The sequence below is a fragment of the Haliotis rufescens genome, unplaced genomic scaffold, assembly GCF_023055435.1.
Source record: "Haliotis rufescens isolate VD_foot unplaced genomic scaffold, xgHalRufe1.0.p SCAF_60, whole genome shotgun sequence".
Lineage (NCBI taxonomy): Eukaryota > Metazoa > Mollusca > Gastropoda > Lepetellida > Haliotidae > Haliotis > Haliotis rufescens.
The window spans coordinates 955365-978102 of NW_025964335.1; the positions used below are offsets into that span (position 1 = coordinate 955365).

General features: G+C 43.8%; 4 protein-coding genes across 5 annotated transcripts in view; 3 read left to right on the top strand and 1 right to left on the bottom strand.

Moving 5' to 3' along the window:
- Positions 1-5676, top strand: part of LOC124140760 (aminopeptidase N-like) — a 79299-nt gene extending 73623 nt beyond the window's left edge. For both annotated transcript variants that reach the window (XM_048386778.1, XM_046508493.2), the window contains exons 19-22: positions 1222-1383; positions 3400-3540; positions 4279-4354; positions 5380-5676. In XM_048386778.1, the coding sequence (XP_048242735.1) occupies positions 1222-1383; positions 3400-3540; positions 4279-4354; positions 5380-5541 (541 nt within the window). In that variant the 3' untranslated portion in view covers positions 5542-5676. The remainder of the gene's footprint in view (positions 1-1221; positions 1384-3399; positions 3541-4278; positions 4355-5379) is intronic.
- A 3913-nt stretch (positions 5677-9589) lies between these two features.
- On the top strand, positions 9590-11244 carry LOC125375861. Its single transcript, XM_048386764.1, has 2 exons — positions 9590-9680; positions 10078-11244. Exons 1-2 carry the CDS (start codon positions 9590-9592, stop codon positions 11232-11234), a joined length of 1248 nt encoding a protein of 415 aa, XP_048242721.1. The 3' UTR covers positions 11235-11244.
- Positions 11245-11436: 192 nt separating this feature from the next.
- LOC125375862 lies at positions 11437-12552 on the top strand. Its single transcript, XM_048386765.1, has one exon. The coding sequence runs from the start codon at positions 11437-11439 to the stop codon at positions 12550-12552; it is 1116 nt and encodes a 371-aa protein (XP_048242722.1).
- A 1294-nt stretch (positions 12553-13846) lies between these two features.
- LOC124140763 (aminopeptidase N-like) overlaps positions 13847-22738 on the bottom strand; it is a 28468-nt gene continuing 19576 nt past the window's right edge. The window contains exons 17-22 of the mRNA XM_046508495.2: positions 22333-22443; positions 19638-19805; positions 18552-18695; positions 15955-16036; positions 15029-15188; positions 13847-14134 (exon numbers count right to left, since the gene is read on the bottom strand). Of these exons, the coding sequence (XP_046364451.2) occupies positions 14127-14134; positions 15029-15188; positions 15955-16036; positions 18552-18695; positions 19638-19805; positions 22333-22443 (673 nt within the window). The 3' untranslated portion in view covers positions 13847-14126. The remainder of the gene's footprint in view (positions 14135-15028; positions 15189-15954; positions 16037-18551; positions 18696-19637; positions 19806-22332; positions 22444-22738) is intronic.

Here is a 22738-nt window from a genome sequence, read left to right on the forward strand (position 1 = left end):
ATAAATACGATTTATAAAATAAAGAATAAAAGCAGAGCTGAACAATTTACAATAATATAAAAGAAAGAAGAAAAACAGAGCTAAACAATTTAAAATAGTATAAAAGAAAGAATAAAAGAAGAGCTGGACAATTTACAATAATATAAAAGAAAGAAGAAAAACAGAGCTGAACAATCAATACATAATATAAAAGAAAGAATGAAAGCACAGCCGAACAATTGATACATAAAACAAAAGAAAGAATAAAAGCAAAGCTGGACAATTAATGTATAATAAAAAAGAAAGACTAGAAGAAGAGCGGGACAATAAATACACAATATAAAAGAAAGAATTAAAGCAGAGTTGAACAATTAATACAGAATATAAACGAAAGAATAAAATCAAAGCTCAACAATAAATAAATAATATAACATAAAGAATAAAAGCAGAGCTGAACAATTAATACACAATATAACAGAAAGAATTAAAGCAAAGCTGAAAATTGATACATAATATGAAAGAAAGAAGGGAAAAAGAATAAACAATTAATACACAATATAAAAGAAAGAATTAAAGCAGAGTCAATGTTATTGAGGAATGGTCTTTGGATTTACCATTGTGGTAAACGTCCCACATTTCCCATAAGGATCCGGTTTAGGATTGGTCTCCAGCAACCCATATTTGTAAAAGGCGATTAATTGGATCGGGTGGGCAGGCTTGCAAACTTGGTTGTTGCGTAGATCGATGCTCATGATGTCAATCACTCGATTGTCTGGACCACATCCTATTATGTACAGGTCGGACTATTGCTACGTGCGGCGTTAAATAACTAACAAACAAACAATCGTCCCACATTAATCTGAAAAAGCAGTGATAAAAGAGTGAGTGAGTATGGTTTTACGCCGCTTTTAGCAATATTCCAGCAATATCACGGCGGGAGACACCAGAAATGGGCTTCACACACTGTACCCTTGTCGGGAATAGAACCCGGGTCCTCGGCGTGACGAGCGAACGCTTTACCCACTAGGCTACCCGACCGCCCCCGACGATAAAAGAGCCATAGAACTACCACTGAATATGATAGTATAGTGGATTCAGTGATCGCGGATCACGTTGAAACTACTAAAGTTTTAGTCACTGTCCAGACTCGATTATTTACAGACTGCCGTCCTATTGCTGGAATTCTCCTGAGTAAAGCGCTAACCTACAAATATATTCAGGTATTTACACTCTCTGTTGTAGGATCGATCCCAACCTCATGGACGTTGTAACCTGTAACGCTGTCAGATACGGGGGAATAGAAGAATGGAACTTTGCATACAGCCAATACCAGCAGTCAAACACCATCAGAGGAAGTTCCTTCTACTCTCTGTTCTGCACGACCCAGCCGTGGCTGTTACAGAGGTGATATGTCTTCGGGACCCGTTTCACAATGCAAACATGGAGCCAAGACTTTTTTTTACATGTGCTACTTGAGGGGTTACGGGATATTACGAGTTAAATAGTAATTAGAATCTCTTTTTCCCAACATTTCAAAAGTTTTCCTTCTTGGAATAAGTGGTGACGGACGAAAATATCATTTGTCAAAACCATGGAAAGGTTTGGCTAGTTTAGGAGAGCTGAGTTAATATCTTTCTGTGAAGTTTGCAGAGAGTTTTGGTGTATCCAGACATGGACAAAGATGAATCTGTTCATGTTCTTTCCAAGCTTGGAAAATATGCTTTTTCTTCCAGTGATAGTCGATATTGTTTCCTTTATTTCAATATAGTTACTGTACATATAGGATAAGATAGCTCACCGTTTTATTTGGAAATATGTTGCAAACAGTGCTTGATTTGTTGCCTGTCTATATTTCGGAAAGTCAGAACAAAAACGGATGGTGATGAACATAATGACACTGAACATGGTGATGATGATGATGATGAAGATAATGACATTGAACATGGTGATGATGATGATGATGAAGATAATGACATTGAACATGGTGATGATGATGATGATGAAGATAATGACATTGAACATGGTGATGATGATGATGAACATAATGACACTGAACATGGTGATGATGATGAACATAATGACACTGAACATGGTGATGATGATGATGATGAAGATAATGACATTGAACATGGTGATGATGATGAACATAATGACCCTGAACATGGTGTTGATGATGAACATAATGACACTGAACATGGTGATGATGATGAACATAATGACACTGAACATGGTGATGATGATGAAGATAATAACATTGAACATGGTGATGATGATGATGATGATGATGAAGATAATGACATTGAACATGATGATGATGATGAAGATAATGATATTGAACTTTGTGATGATGGTGAACATAATGATATTGAACATGGTGCTGATGATGAAGATAATGATATTGAACATGGTGCTGATGAAGACTATAATGACATTGAACATGGTGCTGATGATGAAGATAATGATATTGAACATGGTGATGATGAAGAACATAATGACATTGAACATGGTGCTGATGATGAAGATAATGATATTGAACATGAGGATGATGATGATGAAGGTAATGATATTGAACTTTGTGATGATGGTGATGAACATAATGACACTGAACATGGTGATGATGAAGAACATAATGACATTGAACATGGTGCTGATGATGAAGATAATGATATTAAACATGGTGATGATGTTGAAGATAATGACACTGAACATGGTGATGATGATGAACATAATGACATTGAACATTTTGACGATGATGAACATAATGACATTGAACATGGTGATGATGTTGAAGATAATGATATTGAACATGGTGATGATGTTGAAGATAATGATATTGAACTTTGTGATAATGATGAACATAATGACATTGAACATTGTGACGATGATGAAGATAATGATATTGAACATTGTGATGATGATGAACATAATGATATTGAACATGGTGACGATGATGAAGATAATGATATTGAACTTTGTGATAATGATGAACATAATGACATTGAACATTGTGACGATAATGAAGATAATGATATTGAACATGGTGACGATGATGAAGATAATGATATTGAACATGGTGACGATGATGAAGATAATGATATTGAACATTGTGATGATGATGAAGATAATGATATTGAACATGGTGACGATGATGAAGATAATGATATTGAACATTGTGACGATGATGAAGATAATGATATTGAACATTGTGATGATGATGAAGATAATGATATTGAACATGGTGACGATGATGATGAACATAATGATATTGAACATGGTGATGATGATAATGATGATGAACATAATGTCATTGAACATGATGATGATGTTGATGAATATAACGTTATTTATGATGATGATGATGATGACGATGATGATGATGAACATGAAGCGTTGTTCATCTCAACCAGTTTATCGTTTCAGAATGCTGGACAAGGCTTTGGACAATACGACATTTCCCTCTTCACATGCGGTTTCCGTGATATACAACGTGGGCCAGAATGCAGCGGCCAGAGAAATGACATGGAACTTTATCAAGAGCAACTTCCTGACTCTACACAACAAGTGAGAGATATTTCAGCAATATTCGTCCACATAATCCCCGGCAGATAAGCAGTCTGTGAAGTTATTATTGTAGAACGTACTTATTTATGGATAGACATCAATATGTATTTGTATTTATGGAGTTCTAAACAAAATTCCGGTGTGCATATTATCGAAGTCAGTTCGTACGTAACTCTTGTCCCGGCAGAACCCTTTCCTACTAAATTTCCTCCTATGAGACTCTGACAATTGTCTCAATTATGTCGACGTTTCACCAAGGGGCACGAAGGCGCTGTCATCTAACGTGCCGCAAGTCGCTGTGCAGAGATGAGTGCCAGAGTTGCCTGTGACCATGGGTTCGAATCCGAGATGCGCCCGTATTATGGCCATCTATTTATCAGCATCATACCCGTTCTAATGGATGCCTGCTTGAATCCTCTCGGGCTTCCCTCCCACATTAGTGAGTGAGTGAGTTGGGTTTAACGCCGCTTTTAACAGTATTCCAGTTATATCACGTCGTGTCAGCTTAATGTGGTAGGAAAGCCCGAAGTGATGCAGATCTCAGACGTTCACCACTTCGGTGAAACATACGAGGACGGGTATGGTGCTGACAAACCTAGAAACATAATCGGGGCGAACCGGGATTCGAACCCACAATCATAGGTTTCCCTCCCACATTAAGCTGACGCGCTACGTAAATGTTCCCACGTGTATAATAGCAAAATGTGAAAACCGATAACATATTTCTTTCCCTTGAAGACTCGGCCAAGCCGCCCTATCCGCGCTGATAACGAATCTACCATCTGGTTACAACAAGGAATACTTTGTGAATGAGGTAGGTTTGTATTCAGTTCGTTCGCAGCGCATAGCTTCATGGGTAAATTGTGATACAAAGTTAAGAAATTGTCTGTGTAGATTATGACTTCGAGATATTTGGTTATTGCAACTGTATGGAACAAACATATATTTCTAAATGAAGCTGTTTACTTGCAAGTTCAAAAATTCAAAGTTTCTATAAATTTTATAAATTGAGGAAGCGATTTAAACTTCGGAACGCTAAGAAAGTCTGATCTTTCTCGTTTTCGTTAACGTTGTCATTATTTGGAAATTGAGCGTGGACGTCACGTCAATATACAAGAAATGTAATAGAATGCAAACGTTAAAACTGTATGTCCAGCATAGTCACAGTGAGGCCAACTATTCATAAAGACTAAGTTGTATCTTCATCCTAACATATTTTTTTAACATTTTGATGTACGTTTTGCTGTAGTTCAGCCTGTGTCATAACGTTGTTTGTTTGTTGGTTGGTTTGTTGTTTAACTCCGCACTCAGCAATATTCCAGCAAATGGGATACGATGGTGTCATAACGTGACGGTACTGAATAAATAAATTGATTCAAAAGTTGTTTGCATCGTCAGGCAATATTTATTCAATATTTAGTTCGATGATAATTGAAACTTATAACATTTATTTCGTTGCTTTTATTTTGTGTGAAAGTTCATTATACGTTCCAAATTTGTTTGGTGATTCCTTTCGGTACAACACAAGCGAAACGATATGCACGGTTATGTCCCTTAGATGTGCCCGGATCTGGGTTCAAATTATGAACAACAAATACGTTTTACTCGAAAAGGGAGCAAAAGATGGTAGAAATAGAGTTACACAGGAGTGATTCTTTTACATAACAGGAAACTTTTTATTCTAAATCAGAGGGGTGCTAATTCAGGCAAGCTAGTGGTAGATCCCTTTTAAATTGTTGTTTTGATCAGTAGTTTAGGGTGAGATGAGTAACCATATTTGACTGATGTTTTACAGACATATAAACTGCTGTTGTCAGTTGTATGTACTGTATATTTCAGCTGCAATCATTTGCCAACACTACACAGGCAGAGGCATATCAGACTTCATTTCAAGAGGCCATCAAGAAGACGCAGGCTGATATGGATTGGCTAGAGACTAACGGTGACGTCATCAAAGAGTGGCTCACAGAACAGGGTTTTGGAGAATACCTGCCATATTAACCACTTTGCTGCTGAGACCCGCTCGCTTTACGTTGAATACCTGATTCATTTGAATTGTAAACAGTGCATCTGCTTTCCTCCCTCCTTGTTGGCACACCCGGCAAGCTTTAACATTCTATTTAAACAAGACTTGGTCTGCTGACTAAAATGTTAGTATGTCAGTACAGGTTGTATGACATAGTGAAATATAGTATTGTTTTAAGCCGCTTTTCCAGCATTATCACAGCGGGTAGTGAAATATAGTGAAATATACATACTATTAGTTAATCCTTTAATTTTGTACTCAGCTACTTCCAGCTTATAGAACAGTTTACAAACTCTATCGTCCCTATTTGAGGAAACTTACCATATAAAGTTTTGTTTGTTTCTTTGATTGTTGTTCGACGCCGCACTCAGCAATATTCCAGCTGTATGATGGCGGTCTGTAAAATACAGTGATTGACATCATGAACATCGATCCACGCAATTGGGATACGACGACATGCATCAACCATGTCAGCGAGCCTAACCACCCTATCCCGTTAGTCGCCTTTTACGACAAGCATAATCGCCTCTTATGGCAAGCAAGGGTTGTTGAAGACCTATTCTAACCCGGATCTTCACGGGTCCCGTGCTTTTGATTATATTGTGCATATTTTAGATTTTTTTGTCTTCCAATAAACGTATTTTATATATTGGCAGTTTATGTTGACTTTGTTGGTCAGGTTTTTACAATCTAATTACAGTCTGTAACTATTTCCCATGATAGACAATGATGCACAGGAACCTTTTACTGCTGTTATATAAACTGACGTCCAAAAGAAACTTTACCAACTGAAAATATAAATTTCAGACAAAGTATAAAAATTTTTTCGATGAAGTCTATCTAAAACTAATAACCTAAATACAACAATAATGTATGCAGAAAATGTTAATCGTATGTTACATGTTTGCGAGATAACACGCGAAAAAGTGAAAAACACGTGCACCACGGACAACTGCTAATGCACGTGCGGGTAAGGGTATAAAACGATTGCAACGGCAAGTCAGACATCCACAGTGATAAAAAAACAAAAGAAATGCCACGACTCACAGTCGAACAACGTGAACGAGCCTTTGGTATGGTACAGATGGGAGCCACACACGCCCATATTGCACGAACCTTCGGTTGCTCCCGTGTTGCCGTTACCAACTTGATGCAATGTTACAGACAGACAGGGCGGACCACTGACAGGCCAAGAACAGGCAGACCCAGGGTGACCACGACCCATGATGACCGGTACTTGCGTACCTTGCACCTCCGAAATCGCTTCCTGACAGTGACGTCATCGGCGACAAATGCCTTAGGTCACAGGGTTAGTCGACAGACAGTGGCCAGGAGACTCAGGGCTCATGGAATCAGGGAGTTTAGACCATACAGAGAACAGCTATTGGCAGCGCAACATCGTCGTCTGCGATTGAGATGGGCCCGGACTGTACGACGTTGGCAACGACGTGACTGGCAGAGGGTTGTCTTCACTGACGAACGTCGATTCTGTATGTTTAGGGCTGATGGAAGACAACGTGTTTACCGCCGAACGTGTTTAACGGCGGCGTGTTGCGTGCAGGAGGTCGTACCATATGGTGGAGGGAGTGTCATGGTTTGGGGAGGGATCTGTGGGCAGGAGAGGACACCTCTGGTCATCGTTGACGGAAACTTGACATCTCAGCGTTACATGGATAACATTCTTCGTCCAGTTGTATTACCATTTCTCAAACAGCAGCCACGTGGTGTCATTTATCAGCATGACAACGCTAGAGCCCATACAGCCAGAATTGCCACTAACTTCCTCGCAGCCAACAACGTCAACGTCCTGCTGTGGCCTGCACGCTCACCCGACATGTCCCCCATAGAACACCTCTGGGACTTGATGGATCGTCGTGTTCGACAACGACCACACTCTCCAGCCATACGGCAAGAACTGATCTTGGCCCTCCAAGAATAATGGCGTCAAATCCCACGTGACCTCATCAGACGACTGACTTTTTCTGTGCGTCGAAGAGTGTTTGCGTGTATTGAGGCATTTGGTGGTCACACACGCTACTTGTGACTTGTTATTGAACGTGAGCGATTGTTTATGTACTCTGCCTATTGTCCATGATTCTGAAAGCTCGAGTTTTGTACCACACCCAACTTTGGGGGGGGGGGGGGGGGGGGGGGGGGGGGCTCTGACGTCATTCTCGGTCGCGGTATGATTGTCATTTTCAGTGTTGATTATGTTGATATATTGATCTTCTCAATACACTTTACTTCATGCATGTATGTTTTGTTGTTTTTGAGCAAGAGTGATTTCAAACTCTGGTAAAGTTTCTTTTGGACGTCAGTTTATATTACTCTCAGCTATCTATATCTCTCGTCCTCACAAACCTCGTTCATCTCAGTCTCTCTTCAGACGCATCATATTTCTACCATATCTCATCTATGTTGTTTGTTTGTTGTTTAACGCCGCACTCAGCAATATTCCAGCTATATGACGGCGGTCTGTAAATAACCGAGTCTGAACCAGACAATCCAGAGATTAGTATCATGAGCATCGATGCACGCAGTTGGGATACGATGACATGCATCAACCAAGTCAGCGAGCCTGACCACCCGATCTCGTTAGTCGCCTGTAACGACAAACAGAGTCACCTTTTACAGCAAGCATGGGTTGCTGAAGACCTATTCTACCCTGGATCTTCACGGGTATCTCTACTTGGTACACAATACTAATATACATAGCATATCAAGAGTGAAGACTTTATTCAGAATAACAGACCTATTAATATTAATATAAAGCCGACCCGTGAAGATTCCTGGGTAGAATAGGTCTTCAGCAACCCGTGCTTGTCGTAAAAGGCGACTATGCTTGTCGTAAAAGGCGACTAACGGGATCGGGTGGTCAGGCTCGCTGACATGGTTGATGCGTTAAACAACAACCAACCAATATATAGCCACCAACAGTGAATGAAGCCGAAATTACTTTAAAACTAAAGAATACAAATGATGTCTCTGAACAAAACGTGCTTTTAATGTCAAACAAAACCCACGAACGAAATTCATCACCCCGTGAAACTTTCTTTTCCTTCTGTTCGTGCTAGAGTCCTTGTGTTTCTTCAAACCATTTTCATTGGATTGGTTGGGGGTTTCGGGAGGTTTTTTAAGTATCGACACATATTGTCTTTTGGAGAGTGTTTTATCACTCTGAATCGTTTTGCATACATCTAAATATGAAAACAGATGAGGCGGTATCTCACAGGTCTCCTTTTTGTCTAGTTCTGGATGGTAAAGCAGTGGAAGGGAATTGGCTATTTGATGGTTAATGAACGATATCAGATCATCGATATACCTGGGCTTAATTTAAACTTCTTGGCCAGATTACCTTGTTTTGACTTTCAGATTCATATGGATAAAGAAACAGATCCGCAAGAAGGGGAGCACACTTGGTGCCCATTGGGATAACTACGTCTTGCCTAAATGTCTTTCCTCCAAAGTTTACATTGATGTTATCAATATAGGAAGTCCAGCATTTCACATATTGTTTTCTCAGTAAACTTCAGATGGCATTTGCTTTCAATTTTGATGAATTGTCCTGATCCTCTGAATATAGATACGTAACTGTATCTGTGTTCACCATGTTTTGTAACAAAAGCCCCTTGGATCAAGGAAGGAAGTTTTTCTTACGTTTGTGAAAAATCAAATATTTTGACAGAATGGAACTTGGTTCTTTTCGGAGATTGCAAATTGTCAAGCAAATCCTTTGAGTTTTTGGGCATCCACGTTGTCTCAACCACTTTTTGTGAATACAAAGAAAGTCCTACATTGATTGTTTTAAGGATTATTGTTAGTCTTTGGGACAAGGATTTGGTGGTTTATTTGCTGGACCCAACAATATCTCTCTCTTTATCCCGCGATATGCCAAGGAGAGGCACGGGCCACCGAGCCGTGGGTGCCCGTGCCTATAATAAAAACAGAAGATGAGGTTGGGTTAAATGGCCGAGGGTGTGCAGGTACTAGTGGGCTACTTAGCTGCTAATTGTGTATACCAAAATGCTACCGTTGCCATGGCCACGCGCGTGGCCGACGGCGATTGCAGCTAGCGCTGCTGGCCTGGGACTGCTACCGCTGTCCGGCCCCCACGGTAGCATATTTAACCGCTACCATTGCTTGGCAACTCCCACGTTGCCAAAAGCAGCTCCACGCTGCTGGCCTAAGTCAGACTGCCGCTGCCCGGCCCCAGGTAGCCGGCCAAAGCAGATCACACTGCCCGGCCCCATTAGCAAAACCATTGTGCGGCCCCCGCCGCGGACCCAACTGTCAGCTACCGCTTGACAAGACGACTTCCGCCGCCGGGCCCATATACGTGGCAATTGTTTGCCCCAACGTATGTTATTTTACGATTCCCCGGCTGAAAAGTCGGGAAAGACAAGGTTCCCACTGAGAAGCAGGTAACCCCGGAAAGGTCCCCGCTGAAAAGCAGGTAGCCTTAAGCACGAGTATTAATTTGGAAGCAAGTTAATTTGTTACTAGCAGTGTAGCCCACAAGAACCCCGCCACAAAGCACCAGAGTACCAACCACAAGCTTGTGAGGGGAGCCAAGCAGCCCAGGACAACCAGAAGACAAACCCCTGGAGTACACATTGTACAGGAGGCAACAGCTGATGGTGAGTCTGCCAATTACGGCAATATCGAAGGTGGCAACAGAATTAACGTACAATCGGCGCAGCTTGTAAATGCCGCACAGGCTGCCAACTCGGCTACCCAGGTAAACGAGCAACTGGAAAAAATACTCCAGTTGCTGGAACATTCAGCGCCTGGCCCGGTTAGCGCAAACCAACAGGTAAGGCGTGGTTTTAGTTCGCCCGCCATTTCGCCCAACATAGGGAGAATCCCCGATGCCCTCAACGAGGCCGACGGTGACGCGGCTTGGCCAGCCAATCACACCGCAGGATACGGGGATTCCCTTTCCTTCCGTGCGGACGGGATAGACGCGCACGTCAAACAACAGGTGAGGGAAAAAATCTGGCGTGGCGAGTATGTCGACCTCGGCACAATCCTACCAAACACCGAGGGAAGTCACGAGGACGGTACGATTACCATTGCGTACGACTCCTCAGGTAAGGTAATTTTTAAACCAATTAAGCAGCAACCAAAGCGTCTGTCCCTGGCGAGCTGGACTTCAGCTTTCCACATTTTCATGTGTATATATGTTAGTAGGCACTCCGAGGTCCGCACAACCCAGGGGTTGCTGTCCTACATGGAAACCATAAGGACGGCGGCACTTCGATTCGGGGGGGATGCCTGGTCAACCTACGACCAACAATTCCGGCACAGAATGTCAAGGGACCCCTCACGACGCTGGGACAACATCGACGGGGAGTTGTGGCTGAAGTACATGGTAACACAGCAGGTACTACAACCAGAATCAGGCGGACGGGGCGCAATCACACGCGTACAGGGGGACATCGCCAGTCAGGTATGCTGGGATTTCAATAAATTCGGCTGTAGCAGGGTTAACTGTAAGTACACTCACAAATGCGGTAAGTGTGGCAAACATTCCCATAGCTCTAGGACCTGCTTTCGAGGGAATGGGGTCCAACCGACCCCATACAAGCCCAATCAGCCTTTTCCTAACAGAAAACAACCCGGCAAGGCAGGTAAATTCAATGGCCCCTTCCCCCGTGGACCTCAATGAAATGGCACCTTGGTTACGCCAATATGCTAGGGTCAATTACAGAGATGCTAATTATTTATGGGTAGGTTTTAGCTTTGGCTTTAAGCTCGAGTTCCAGGGAAGCCGCACGGGTCGCCTGGCACGAAACTTGCGATCAGCCACGCACCAAGACACGGCAGGCTACGTGAAACAAAAACTACAAAAGGAAGTCGACCTTGGCAGGATGGCGGGCCCCTTCAAGGACACCCCCCTAGACAACCTCCAAGTATCCCCAATAGGCCTGGTGCCCAAGAAGCAGCCAGGATATGGTCAGCACCTGGGTAAGCATGCGGAGGAATTCCGTCTAATTCACCATCTATCCTATCCCAGGGGTAAATCTATAAACGACTTCATAGACACAGAGGCCTGCTCCGTTGTGTACGCCAGATTTGATGAAGCTACCCATATGGTTCAACAACTGGGAAAGGGAGCACTACTAGCAAAATTCGACATTCAGTCGGCCTTTAGAATTATACCAGTCCACCCATCCGATTTCGAGCTGCTAGGCATCAGATTCGAAGGTGAGTTCTATTTCGATAAATGCTTACCATTTGGCTGCTCCATATCTTGCGCCATATTTGAAACGTTTAGTACCTTCTTGCAATGGTGCATGCAATCGCATCTTCCAACGTGTCAGATCATGCATTACCTGGACGACTTCCTAAAGGGGGGCACAGCAGGCACCAGCCACTGCTCAGACAACCTCAACGGATGCGTGAATACACTTCAACAGCTTGGGGTTCCTATCGCGCACGACAAGACGGTGGGCCCCACAACCAAACTGACATTCCTAGGGCTGGAAATCGACACCATTGCGATGCAGATCAGAATCCCAGAGCCCAAGATCAAGGAGGCAACAAGGGAAATCCATGACATCCTGTCAACAGGTAACATCAAGGTCACAAAAAGGGCCCTTCAGTCCCTCATAGGCAAGCTTAACTTTATGTGCAGGGCTATACCAATGGCAAGGGCATTCAGCCGCAGGCTAATCGATCTGCTTAGCAAAGGTAAGCAACCATTTCACCACATTAGGATTACCAGCTGGGTCAAGGAAGACCTACAAATGTGGTTAACATTTCTTACGAGTTACAACGGCATTTCAGTGTTTCAGGACCAACTATGGGTGGACAGCGATTTCCTCCAGCTGTTTTCAGACGCAGCGGGCGGCGCCGGCTTTGGGGCCTACATGCAGGGCAAATGGTTTAACGGCGCATGGCCAACCCAGTGGGTGACGGATGGAATTAGATACGGTGACACACGTGTGTACTTGGGGAAGGGTTGCTCGCGAATGACCGACTAACAAAGGGCGGGATGATGCTTGCGCGGGATTATTCCCCGGGCACGGTGCCGAGTGGTGGCCCGGGGTGATTGGGTTACGAGGGGTGGTTGGGTTACAGACGTAATTAGCCCATGGTTTGGATACGCGCGATAAAGTCATTTAGTCGTTAGTACTAAATGTAATTATACGGTTTTTATGGAGTATTACGCCACTTTGAACTTAAATTCAGTGACATCACGGCGAGTCAACATAATGTAGAAGGAAAACCTGAAGTGATGCAGGTCTTAGACATTTATAGCACGGAAAAATGACGCAGGCAAACCAAAAATCATAATCACATTTTGGGGTTCGAACCCCCAATTATAATAGCCTGGCACGCAGTTGGTCTCAGACGTTTACCGTTTTGATGAAACCCACGAGTACGGGTATGGTGCTGACAAACCTAGAAACATGTTGGACCAGGAATTGAACCCAAGATCATAGGTTTCTGGCGTGCTCAAGGGATGCAAACTTGTGTTCAATCTGTTATTGATGTTCATGAGTGGAACTGTCACAATCATAATGTGTTTGGTTTAACGCCTCTTTGAGCAGTATTCCAGTTATATCACGGCGGACCCGCGAAGATCCGGGGTAGAATAGGTCTTCAGCAACCAATGCTTGCCGTCAAAGGCGAACATGCTTGTTGTAAGAGGCGACCTATGGGATCGGGTGGTCAGGCTCGCTGACATGGTTGATGCATGTCATTGATCCCAATTGTGTGGATCGATGCTTCTGATGTCAATCACTGGATTGTCTGGTCCTGATTCGATTATTTACAGACCGCCGTCATATAGCTGGAATATTGGTGAGTGCGGCGTCAAACAACAAACAAACAAAAGCATGTCTATGTATCTCTCTGTGTGTGTGTGTGTGTGTGTGTGTGTGTGTGTGTGTGTGTGTGTGTGTGTGTGTGTGTGTGTGTGTGTCTCTATGTGTGGTACTAGGCCTCTGAAACCATGCCGCAGTTCTTAACATGGACGTCCTTCTAAAACACAGTATACCGACTTCGAGTCGACCTTGTTTTATCCCTTTGATGCCGAGCGCCAGGCAGGGTATCAACAAGTCCCATGTATTAACGTCTTTTTTTTATGACGCGACCAGAGTTCGAACCAGCGACCTTCCTTCCTCAAGCCAGACGCTATATCCACTAAACTATCGAGATGGTCCGGTCTCAGTGTATATGTAGGTGGATGCGAATTTACCATAGAGCAACATTACGAGTTACTGACACGCGGAGGACTTGAAATCCCGTTCCCAAAAAACAAATACAACAGAAAACATTTCAGAATTTATATCAAATGACTCGATGTGATGTGGCCTTTATTTAGTATCAAAGAGAAAATTTGCAGAAATTAAAATTCTTTTTCCATATACTCGTAAATATTGACAATGATTCATTACTGATATCAATCGATTTTTTCTGTAACCTGAAAGCTTGTCCCGGAATGACACGAGTGATCACGAATTGACATGAAATAGAGTTGTCCGCCCTTGTCGTACACTGCCCCCCTTCAGTTGAATTCACGGGTAGCTGTGATTTTGTTGTTTTGTTGAATTCATTTATCTGAAACAAGAATGATACCAAACACAACGAAAAAGAATCGTTTTGGTGAATAGGCTTGTTGTTGTTGTTCATTGTGTGCTCTGAAAGGATCAACAAAACCATATCTGGCCCCACGATACAATCTTCACAAGATAATCAGTTAAGTATTGTTCTGAAACAATTTCTGGAATGTATAATGGCCAGCAAAAATGTCGACAAATAATAATGATAATAATAATAATATAATAATATATGTATATGTGTGTGTGTGTGTGTGTGTGCGTGTGCGTGTGCGTGTGTGTGTGTATGTGTGTGTGCGTGTGTGTGTATGTATGTATGTGTGTGTATGTGTGCGTGTGCGTGTGTGTGTGTGTGTGTGTGTGTGTGTGTGTGTTGCTCTACTCCATGCAAAAGCATGATCTAACATCACCATCTGGATCCTTAAATACTATTCGATATATCCGTTGTAAATAAACAAGTAACAAAACACTTCTCGGTGATTTGAACACGTAAGGTATCTCTGTTACTAATGTTTGTTTGTTTCTTGGTTAACGCAACACTCTGCTACAACCCAGCTAAATGACGGCGTGTTGACGTCGCAAACGGGTGGTCACACTTGCTGACTTGGTTGATGCATGTCAACGTATCCCAATTGCGTAGATCGATGCTCATGATATCAATCACTGGATTGTCTGGTCCAGACTCGAGTATTCGCTGACCTCAGTCATACAGCTGGAATATTGCTGAGTGCGGCGTTAAACAACAATCGATGCTCATGACATCAATCACTGGATTGTCTGGTCCAGGCTCGATTATTTACAGGCCGCCGGCATACAGCTGGAATATTGCTGAGTGCGGCGTTAAACAACAGACTTTCATATTTAAAGATTTGACAGTTGGTCCCGTGACCCTCACCTTGAAACAGATGACGTGACCTCAGGCTGTCTAGCCACTGCTTTACAATTGGATAATTCAGCGACATCCATTCAATGTTGGACTTTGTCTGACTAATCGCCTGCTCGAATGCCGCAGCACCAGGTCCGAGGTTAGGGGTCACCCTCACGAATTCCTCCAGCTATTCAAACAAATGGGGATGACGTCATTGCATTATCTCAAACATTAACAGTGATTGAGTGAGTAAGTTAGTTGTGTTTAACGCCGCTTTTAACAGTATTCCAGTCATATCACGGCGTGTCAGCTTAATGTGGTAGGAAAGCCCCAAGTGATGCAGGTCTTAGACGTTTACGACTTCAGTGAAAACCACGAACACGGGTATGGTGCTGACAAACCTAGAAACATAATCGGGGCGAACCGGGATTCGAAGCCACAACCATAGGTTTCTGGCGTGCCCAAGGGACGCAACTCTGCACAGCGAATCGCGGCGCCTTAGACGACTGAGCCACCCGTGCCCCCTCACATATTAACACAGTGGCAGGAGCATCGTATATTAAGTGTACATCCATGATTATGATGACCGTTGGGACAATAAACTATAACAAACAAATATCTCTGGCAACACTTCAAAACCCACTAAACGACCTACAAAACTTCAAGGCATTAGGCATTTTCCTTATTAATACAGGTCTACTAGGCCGCATTCAATAAACTACAAAATCATTCCATACCATGCCAAAATCCTAAAAAAAATATATAAAAATAAAGAAATAATTTTAAAAAACAAAAAACAAACCCACACAGCCACACAGCCACACAGCCACTCAAACTCCTTCAGTTCCCCAACCTATAGCACGGCATTCTTCAAAATTGAAAATTTCCCAAAAATTAGATAAGCAACCCTAAAATCCCCCAGGTTGCCCTTCCTCTCTCATGCATTCTCTCACCTCCTCCAGCTTGGCCTGGGTGTTGAAGGTTGCCGTCGCTGCTTTAATCATTGACGTGAAGCTACCGACACTGGCGCTGTAGCTGTCGAGAGACATGGATAATGTTAGCTAAAATAATGCACTCTCACTGAGTCTGAACACGTCTTGGTGATAAGGTCAAGGTTAGCGTAGTATCCACATTGTTTCCGCGACTATCCCGTAGTTTAAAGGGGGCATGGGAGTCGCATCTTGTGTATGAGGGAATATGATTTTACGCCGTTTTTTGTAACACTCCAGGAATGGCATGACAAGGAACACAAGATGATGGGCTCCACCACTGATTCAGATTGAGATTCGAACCGGACTTTCGGCGTGGCGAGCGAATGATTAGGACACCGTGACTCCGTGATAAGCTGACGGGCAAAAGAAACTAAACCAAACATTTGACTCTAGTCTAAAACAAAACAGACGCAAAATTTAGTAACAGTTGATGCTTTACTATGAAAAAAACAATTATTCAAAAACGGTATTTGAAAATGACAAGATCAAAAACCATGTACTTTAAGTTCTGCAGACACGTTAATCATGCTGGGTTCACTGTCCAGTATTCGATCACACCCGCAGAATCGACGTCGATCTCTTTTAAAGTTCCGTGCTACACACATGGTTCAGTATCGGATATCGATGTGACCCCACCCAATCACCACACCCACACACCCACACACCCACACACCCACACACCCACACACCCACACACCCAACCCCCTCCCCACCCGACCACCCCAACCCCCCAGCAACGATGCAGGCCCTAACACGACGAGAACACGACTCTCCTGAAATGCTGATTAAGGATCCTACGCCATTCTTCCTGCAGGGCAATTGCCAAGGCATCCCTCGTCAATGGCGGCTGTTGACGTTTCTGAATCCTGCGTCCAAGTTGGTCACAGAGGTGCTCTGTGGTCCGGTGGTCACTGTAATACGGTCACTGAAAGTCGCTAGTGACTCTAGATGTGTGGGTCACGGAGTGAGTGAGTTTGGTTTTACGCCGCTTTTAGCAATATTTCAGAAATATCACACATTGTACCCATGTCGGGAATCGAACCCGGGTCTTCGGCGTGACGAGCGAACGCTTTAACCACTAGGCTACCCGACCGCCCCGTGGGGCACGGAGAGCATACAGGCGGAGTCGCCTAGCAACGGTCCTTCTGCTTACTGGATGTCCAGGCTGTTTGCGGATGATGACGTCACAGGTAGGAATCTGGACCTTAGGTGAAGCACCCGTAAATACCGTTCTGTATATTATCGAGTCTGGACCAGACAATCCAGTGATTGACATGATGAGCATCGATCTACGAAATTGGGATATAAAGACATGCATCAACCAAGTCAGCGAGCCTGACCACCCGATCCCGTTAGTCGCCTCTTGCGACAAGCATAGTCACCTTTTACGGCAAGCATGGGCTGCTGAAGAAGTCGCAGATCTATTGTATCCCGGATCTTCAAGGGTCTTTTTATATTATAGATCTACTGACATGACATTATTAAATATAAGTTTTGAAACTCAGAATTGGGAACTGGTTTCAATGCTGGTATACTTGTTTTGGGTATTTCCAAATAACATCATCCGATAAGCTTCCACCGTTTTTTGGGGGGTCTGTTAACGTTGAAGAAATGAATTAGCATGCGCCCCTTGTAATATGGAAATCTTCATAGATCACGGGTAACCAATCAGTGTAAAAAAATGCATATAGATATTGCCTGAAGTTTATTTCCGCTGTCCTATAGACGGCATCCCAGTCTCTTGTCACGCCAGCAAATACAAATCGTCTAGTGCCCCTTTAAACGCTAACAGCCGTGACTGGTCCGAGATCCATAGAGTGGACTTTTACTCCTCCGACGTCCGCGCCTTGTCTTATCTCATTTATAAAAGGCTTTATATATGTGACTTATACTTTGAGATTTCCGAAATTGCTAAGGGAGACGGCGTGAAGAGCGAACGCTTTAACCATTAGGCTACCCTACCGCTCCATGTCAATAAAAAATAAAAGTATTTATTAATGCAATATTGCAGGAAAGTGTTTGGGTAACGTTACACCGCTTTAAAAACGTGGCTACGCCATCGCCACAAAATGCCAGCCTAATGTGGGGGTGGTGAGGTGAGGTGAGGTGAAACAGGGTTTAACGTCGCGTCCAAGATTATTGCACTTATATAGCGATGTACGTGTGTGTGTGTGCGCGCGTGCGTGCGTGCGTGTGTGTGTGTGCGTGCGTGCGTGCGTGCGTGCGTGCGTGCGTGCGTGCGTGCGTGTGTCTGCTTGTACTGGTCTGGACTGATGCCGATTTATAGTGCTAGCTCACTGAGATACCATGCCGAAGTTTAACATGAATACCCCACTCAAACACAGTATACTGACTCCGAGCCGACCAGTCCTTGTTTTAGCCCCTTAATGCCGAGCGCCAGACAGGGTAACAACAAGTACCATCTTTTAACGTCTTTTGATATGACGCGGTCGGGGAAATGAAGTGCAAAACTCATACTGTTACCACAACCAGAAGGATGTCCGGTATATCAAGGGTCTCGATTAATGGGGTTTCAATGTACACAATTGTCTTCTTACTCGTTTCGAAGTACATCGTATTTCTCCCTGATGAAGTCCCACACGAACGGCTGTGTGAAGGGGTTGATCCCGGGGGCTGACGCAATAACACCGGGACCATCTTGTTTGGGGATCTCACTCGGCGTGATCGCACGCTCCAGCAACCTGAAACACGTGCCCCTAATTAGTGTTTGTTTGTTTGTGTTAAAACGCCGCACCAAGTTATATTCCAGCTATGTGACGGCAGTCTGTACATAGTCGAGCCTGGATACGACAATCCAGTGATTGACATGATGAGCATCGATCTACGCAATTTGACACGCATCAACCAGGTCAGCGAGCCTGACCAACCGATCCTGTTCGTCACCTCTTACGACAAGCATGGGTTTCTAGAGATGACTTCTTACCAGGATCTTCACGACGGCCTGCAATTGAGCCTGATTAAGACAAATCAGTGATTGATATTATGAGCATTCACACAATGACATCACCGTGCCTGACCCCCTGATCCACACATTGCTATATCTGCTCTACCGGAGCGCTCTTTAAATCACCAATATCATCATCATCGTCATCATCATCATCATCATCATCACCATCATCAAGTCTCTACACATTGCTTCAATGGCAGGGTTGAACTTCGCAAAACGTCCATGCCTGCAAGGGGGCTCATTTGAGGTCCAAAAGTCATTGACGACCTTTGGTTGTTTGTTTTTTCACGCCGCACTCAGCAATATTCCAGCTATATGACGGCGCTCTGTTAAAGAACAATCGAGTCTTCACCAGAAAATCCTGTGATTTATATCATGAGCATCGATCCCCGCAATTTGGATACGATGACATGCATCAACCAAGTCAGCGAGCCTGACCGCCCGATCCCGTTAGTCACCTCATAAAAGTCACCTTTTACGGCAAGCATGGGTTGCTGAAGACCTATTCTACCCCGGATCTTCACGGGTCTGACGACCTCTGTCTACAACAGACACCCGGATCACAGCCACGCCCCATAGTTACGTCATGTTGTCATGGGCGATGGAGGGACACAGTGCACACAAGCCAGTGAAGCTTTCACGATGGAACATGTTCCGTCATCTATCAGACGCTTACATCTCAATAATAAAGTCTTCCTGAGAACACGCTAATGCCCTCAGCATGTCGCTCTTGGTAGACAGAGATGTCTCAGCTTGGTAGCTGTCGTACAGGTGGTACCAGTCGTCGGCCACGCCCTCCGATATACCCGTGCACAGCACCGTCAGTAACAGCTCCGGGGTGATCCTAGAAACATGCCGCGAAGATTTTGAACTACAGTAAACTACGGTTATAATGAATTAGGAGACCACTAATTTTAGTTCGTAATAACCGTAGTTCGTTATAAGCATACATAAAGCATATATACAACAAATGGTCGGGACTAAAAATAAGTTCGTTATATCCGTCAGTTCCTTATAAGCGTGTTCGTTATAAACGTAGTTTACTGTAATTACATCATGAGCGCACTTTCCAATTTATAACTGCCCAAATGCGTTTAGAGTATGATATGTCTAGTCAAAGGTTTGCTTGAAAACACAAGTCTTTCAAACGTTTGTCAGACTTTCTGATTCTGTGATTCCCGGCGGTAGATTGTTCCATAACACTGGAGCAGAATGGTAAGAAGAAATGTCACCATATGTTATGGTAGGGTCTTTTGATCGGAGTGAGCGTGTAGGGGCTCAATTCCTGTAAGTTTCTTTGTTTGTTTGTTGTTTAACGCCGCACTCAGCAATATTCCAGCTATATCAATACTGTCTGTAAATAATGGAATCTGGACCAGACAATCCAGTGATTGACATCATGAGCATCGATCTACGCATTCGGGAAATAAGGACATGCATCAACCAAGTCCAATGACCAATTCTAACCCGGAGTCGTTACTGGAGCATCTGTCCTGTGAGGGACACGACTACCGCAAAGTTGTGCTGTGTCATGTCATAGTCACGTGTGCGACCGCTTCCGTGGTCTAGTGGTTGAGCGTCCGCCCGGAGAAGCGGAAGAGCCGCGTCATACCGAAGACGTAAAAATATGGTTCTTGTTGTTACCCTGTCTGTCGCTCGGCACTAAGGGGCTTAAACAAGGACTGGTAGGCTCGGAGTCTGTATATGGTGTCTGAGTTGGTTATTCATGTTAAACTGCGGCATGGTATCTCAGTGGGCTAGCACTATAAATCGACATCATTCCGGGCTCGTTCAACGATGAAACGTCCAATCGCTACAAGCAATACCGGCAGTATAAACAGTAAATATTACAGCTGGGATATTTGCTGATGACAGAATGGTTTTTGGTCCCTGCTTTTGGATCCGTGAAAGGGGTAGTTGAACCAAAAAAATAATGACATTTATTTCAAACTATCCAGCATGTCCGACTTACAGTAGACCACAATTTTCTGTCCCTGACGTTACCGCGTGCGTACTCAGCAATATTTGTTTCTTGTTTAACGCCGCACTCAGAAATAGTCCAGCTGTATGACGGCGGACTGTAAATAATCGATTATGGACCAGACAATGCAGTGATTGATATCATGAGCATCGATCTACGCAGTTGGGATACGATGACATGCATCAACCAAGTCAGCTAGCCCGACCACCCGATCCCGTTAGTCGCCTCTTACGACAAGCATAGTCACCTTTCACGGCAAGCATGGGTCGCTGAAAACCTGTTCTATCGCTGATCTTCACGGTGTGTACTGAAGTAGCTATGTGACAATCACGACAGGAATATACTGTAATGAAGATATTTGTACATGCTTGTGAAGCCTCGCCAACATAAAGACGTTCAGTAACTGGATAGTCTGGTCCGGACTGGATTATTTACTGACCGTCTTCATATAGCAGGAATATTACTGAGTGCGGCGTTAAGCTAAAAACAAACAAATACTTCAGGACAAGGTAGGTCAAGGCCGTACCTACATAATTTAAAAATTGCGTAAGACTTGTGTTGCGCAAGTTGCACCTGTAGATCATTAAATACTTTCTACTTCCAGTCAACAATAACACCGATTCTCATGAATAAAACAAATTAGAAAAATACAGAAACAACAATAAGAACGAATTTATGGGAAACCAAAAGGCAGTACGTTATTTCATAAGTGTAGCATGTCTTAAATTCTTTATATCGGAAGTACGTTTGATCACGCTTTCGTCATATTATAAGTACGATATATTTTGGGCACGACGATAAGAAATGGTGTTAACGTCGCTTTCAAGATTATCTCCCACATGTAGAGACGACCAAGCACACGTGTGTGTGTGTGTGTGTGTGTGTGTGTGTGCGTGCGTGCGTGCGTGCGTGCGTGCGTGCGTGCGTGCGTGCGTGCGTGCGTGCGTGCGTGCGTGCGTGCGTGTGCGTGCGTGCGTGTGTGTGTGTGTGATTGCTCATGTGGAAGAGGTCACACATGCCGGTTTTGTAGTGCACAACCACGAAGATGTCATGACCAAGTTTAACATGGATACCACACTTGAGACGGACAGTCCTTATTTTATCTCCTTAATGCCGAACGCCAGGCAGGGCAACAACAAGTACCATATTTTAACGTGTTTAGGTATGACGCGGCCAGGGGATCGACGACCTTCGGCTCTACGGGTAGACATTCTTCGATACGTCTTAAGCATGTTATATAACAACCACGTCATACGTGTATCATGAGTTCGTTATGTAATAAATTCGTTATAGAATGGGTTATATATACCTACAGTTCATGACAGCCAACAATTCACCAATTCACCATACCGGAATTGACTGTCCATATTTCTCGTTCTTGCTGACTCACTTATTATCCTGTGGGTTGTCCTTCCAGGCCAGGAACAGATCCCTCGCCTCCTGCAGACAGTCCTGGTTGAAGACATTACAGGCCGCACTAGCCACCTCGCGTTGAGCAAACCTACAATGTCAGACAATCCTGACTGAAGACATAATCACCCCACACTGGAAACGTGTCATCGTGTCATCGATCATCGATCAGATCGTCTTGAGTGGGCGCCGCCATTTTGTTTGAAGCAAATGCAAGAGGTGGAATCTTATTGGTCAAAGGAGGGACATAGAAGGGACATAACTGGTGACTGGTGATCGACAGGTGATCGAGCCCAGCAATTCCCAGTCAGTTAACTCCCTTGCCTCGGGAAGATGTGTAATATCATCTTAAACATTATGGACGTTTTAGACGTAATTCCAGTCAA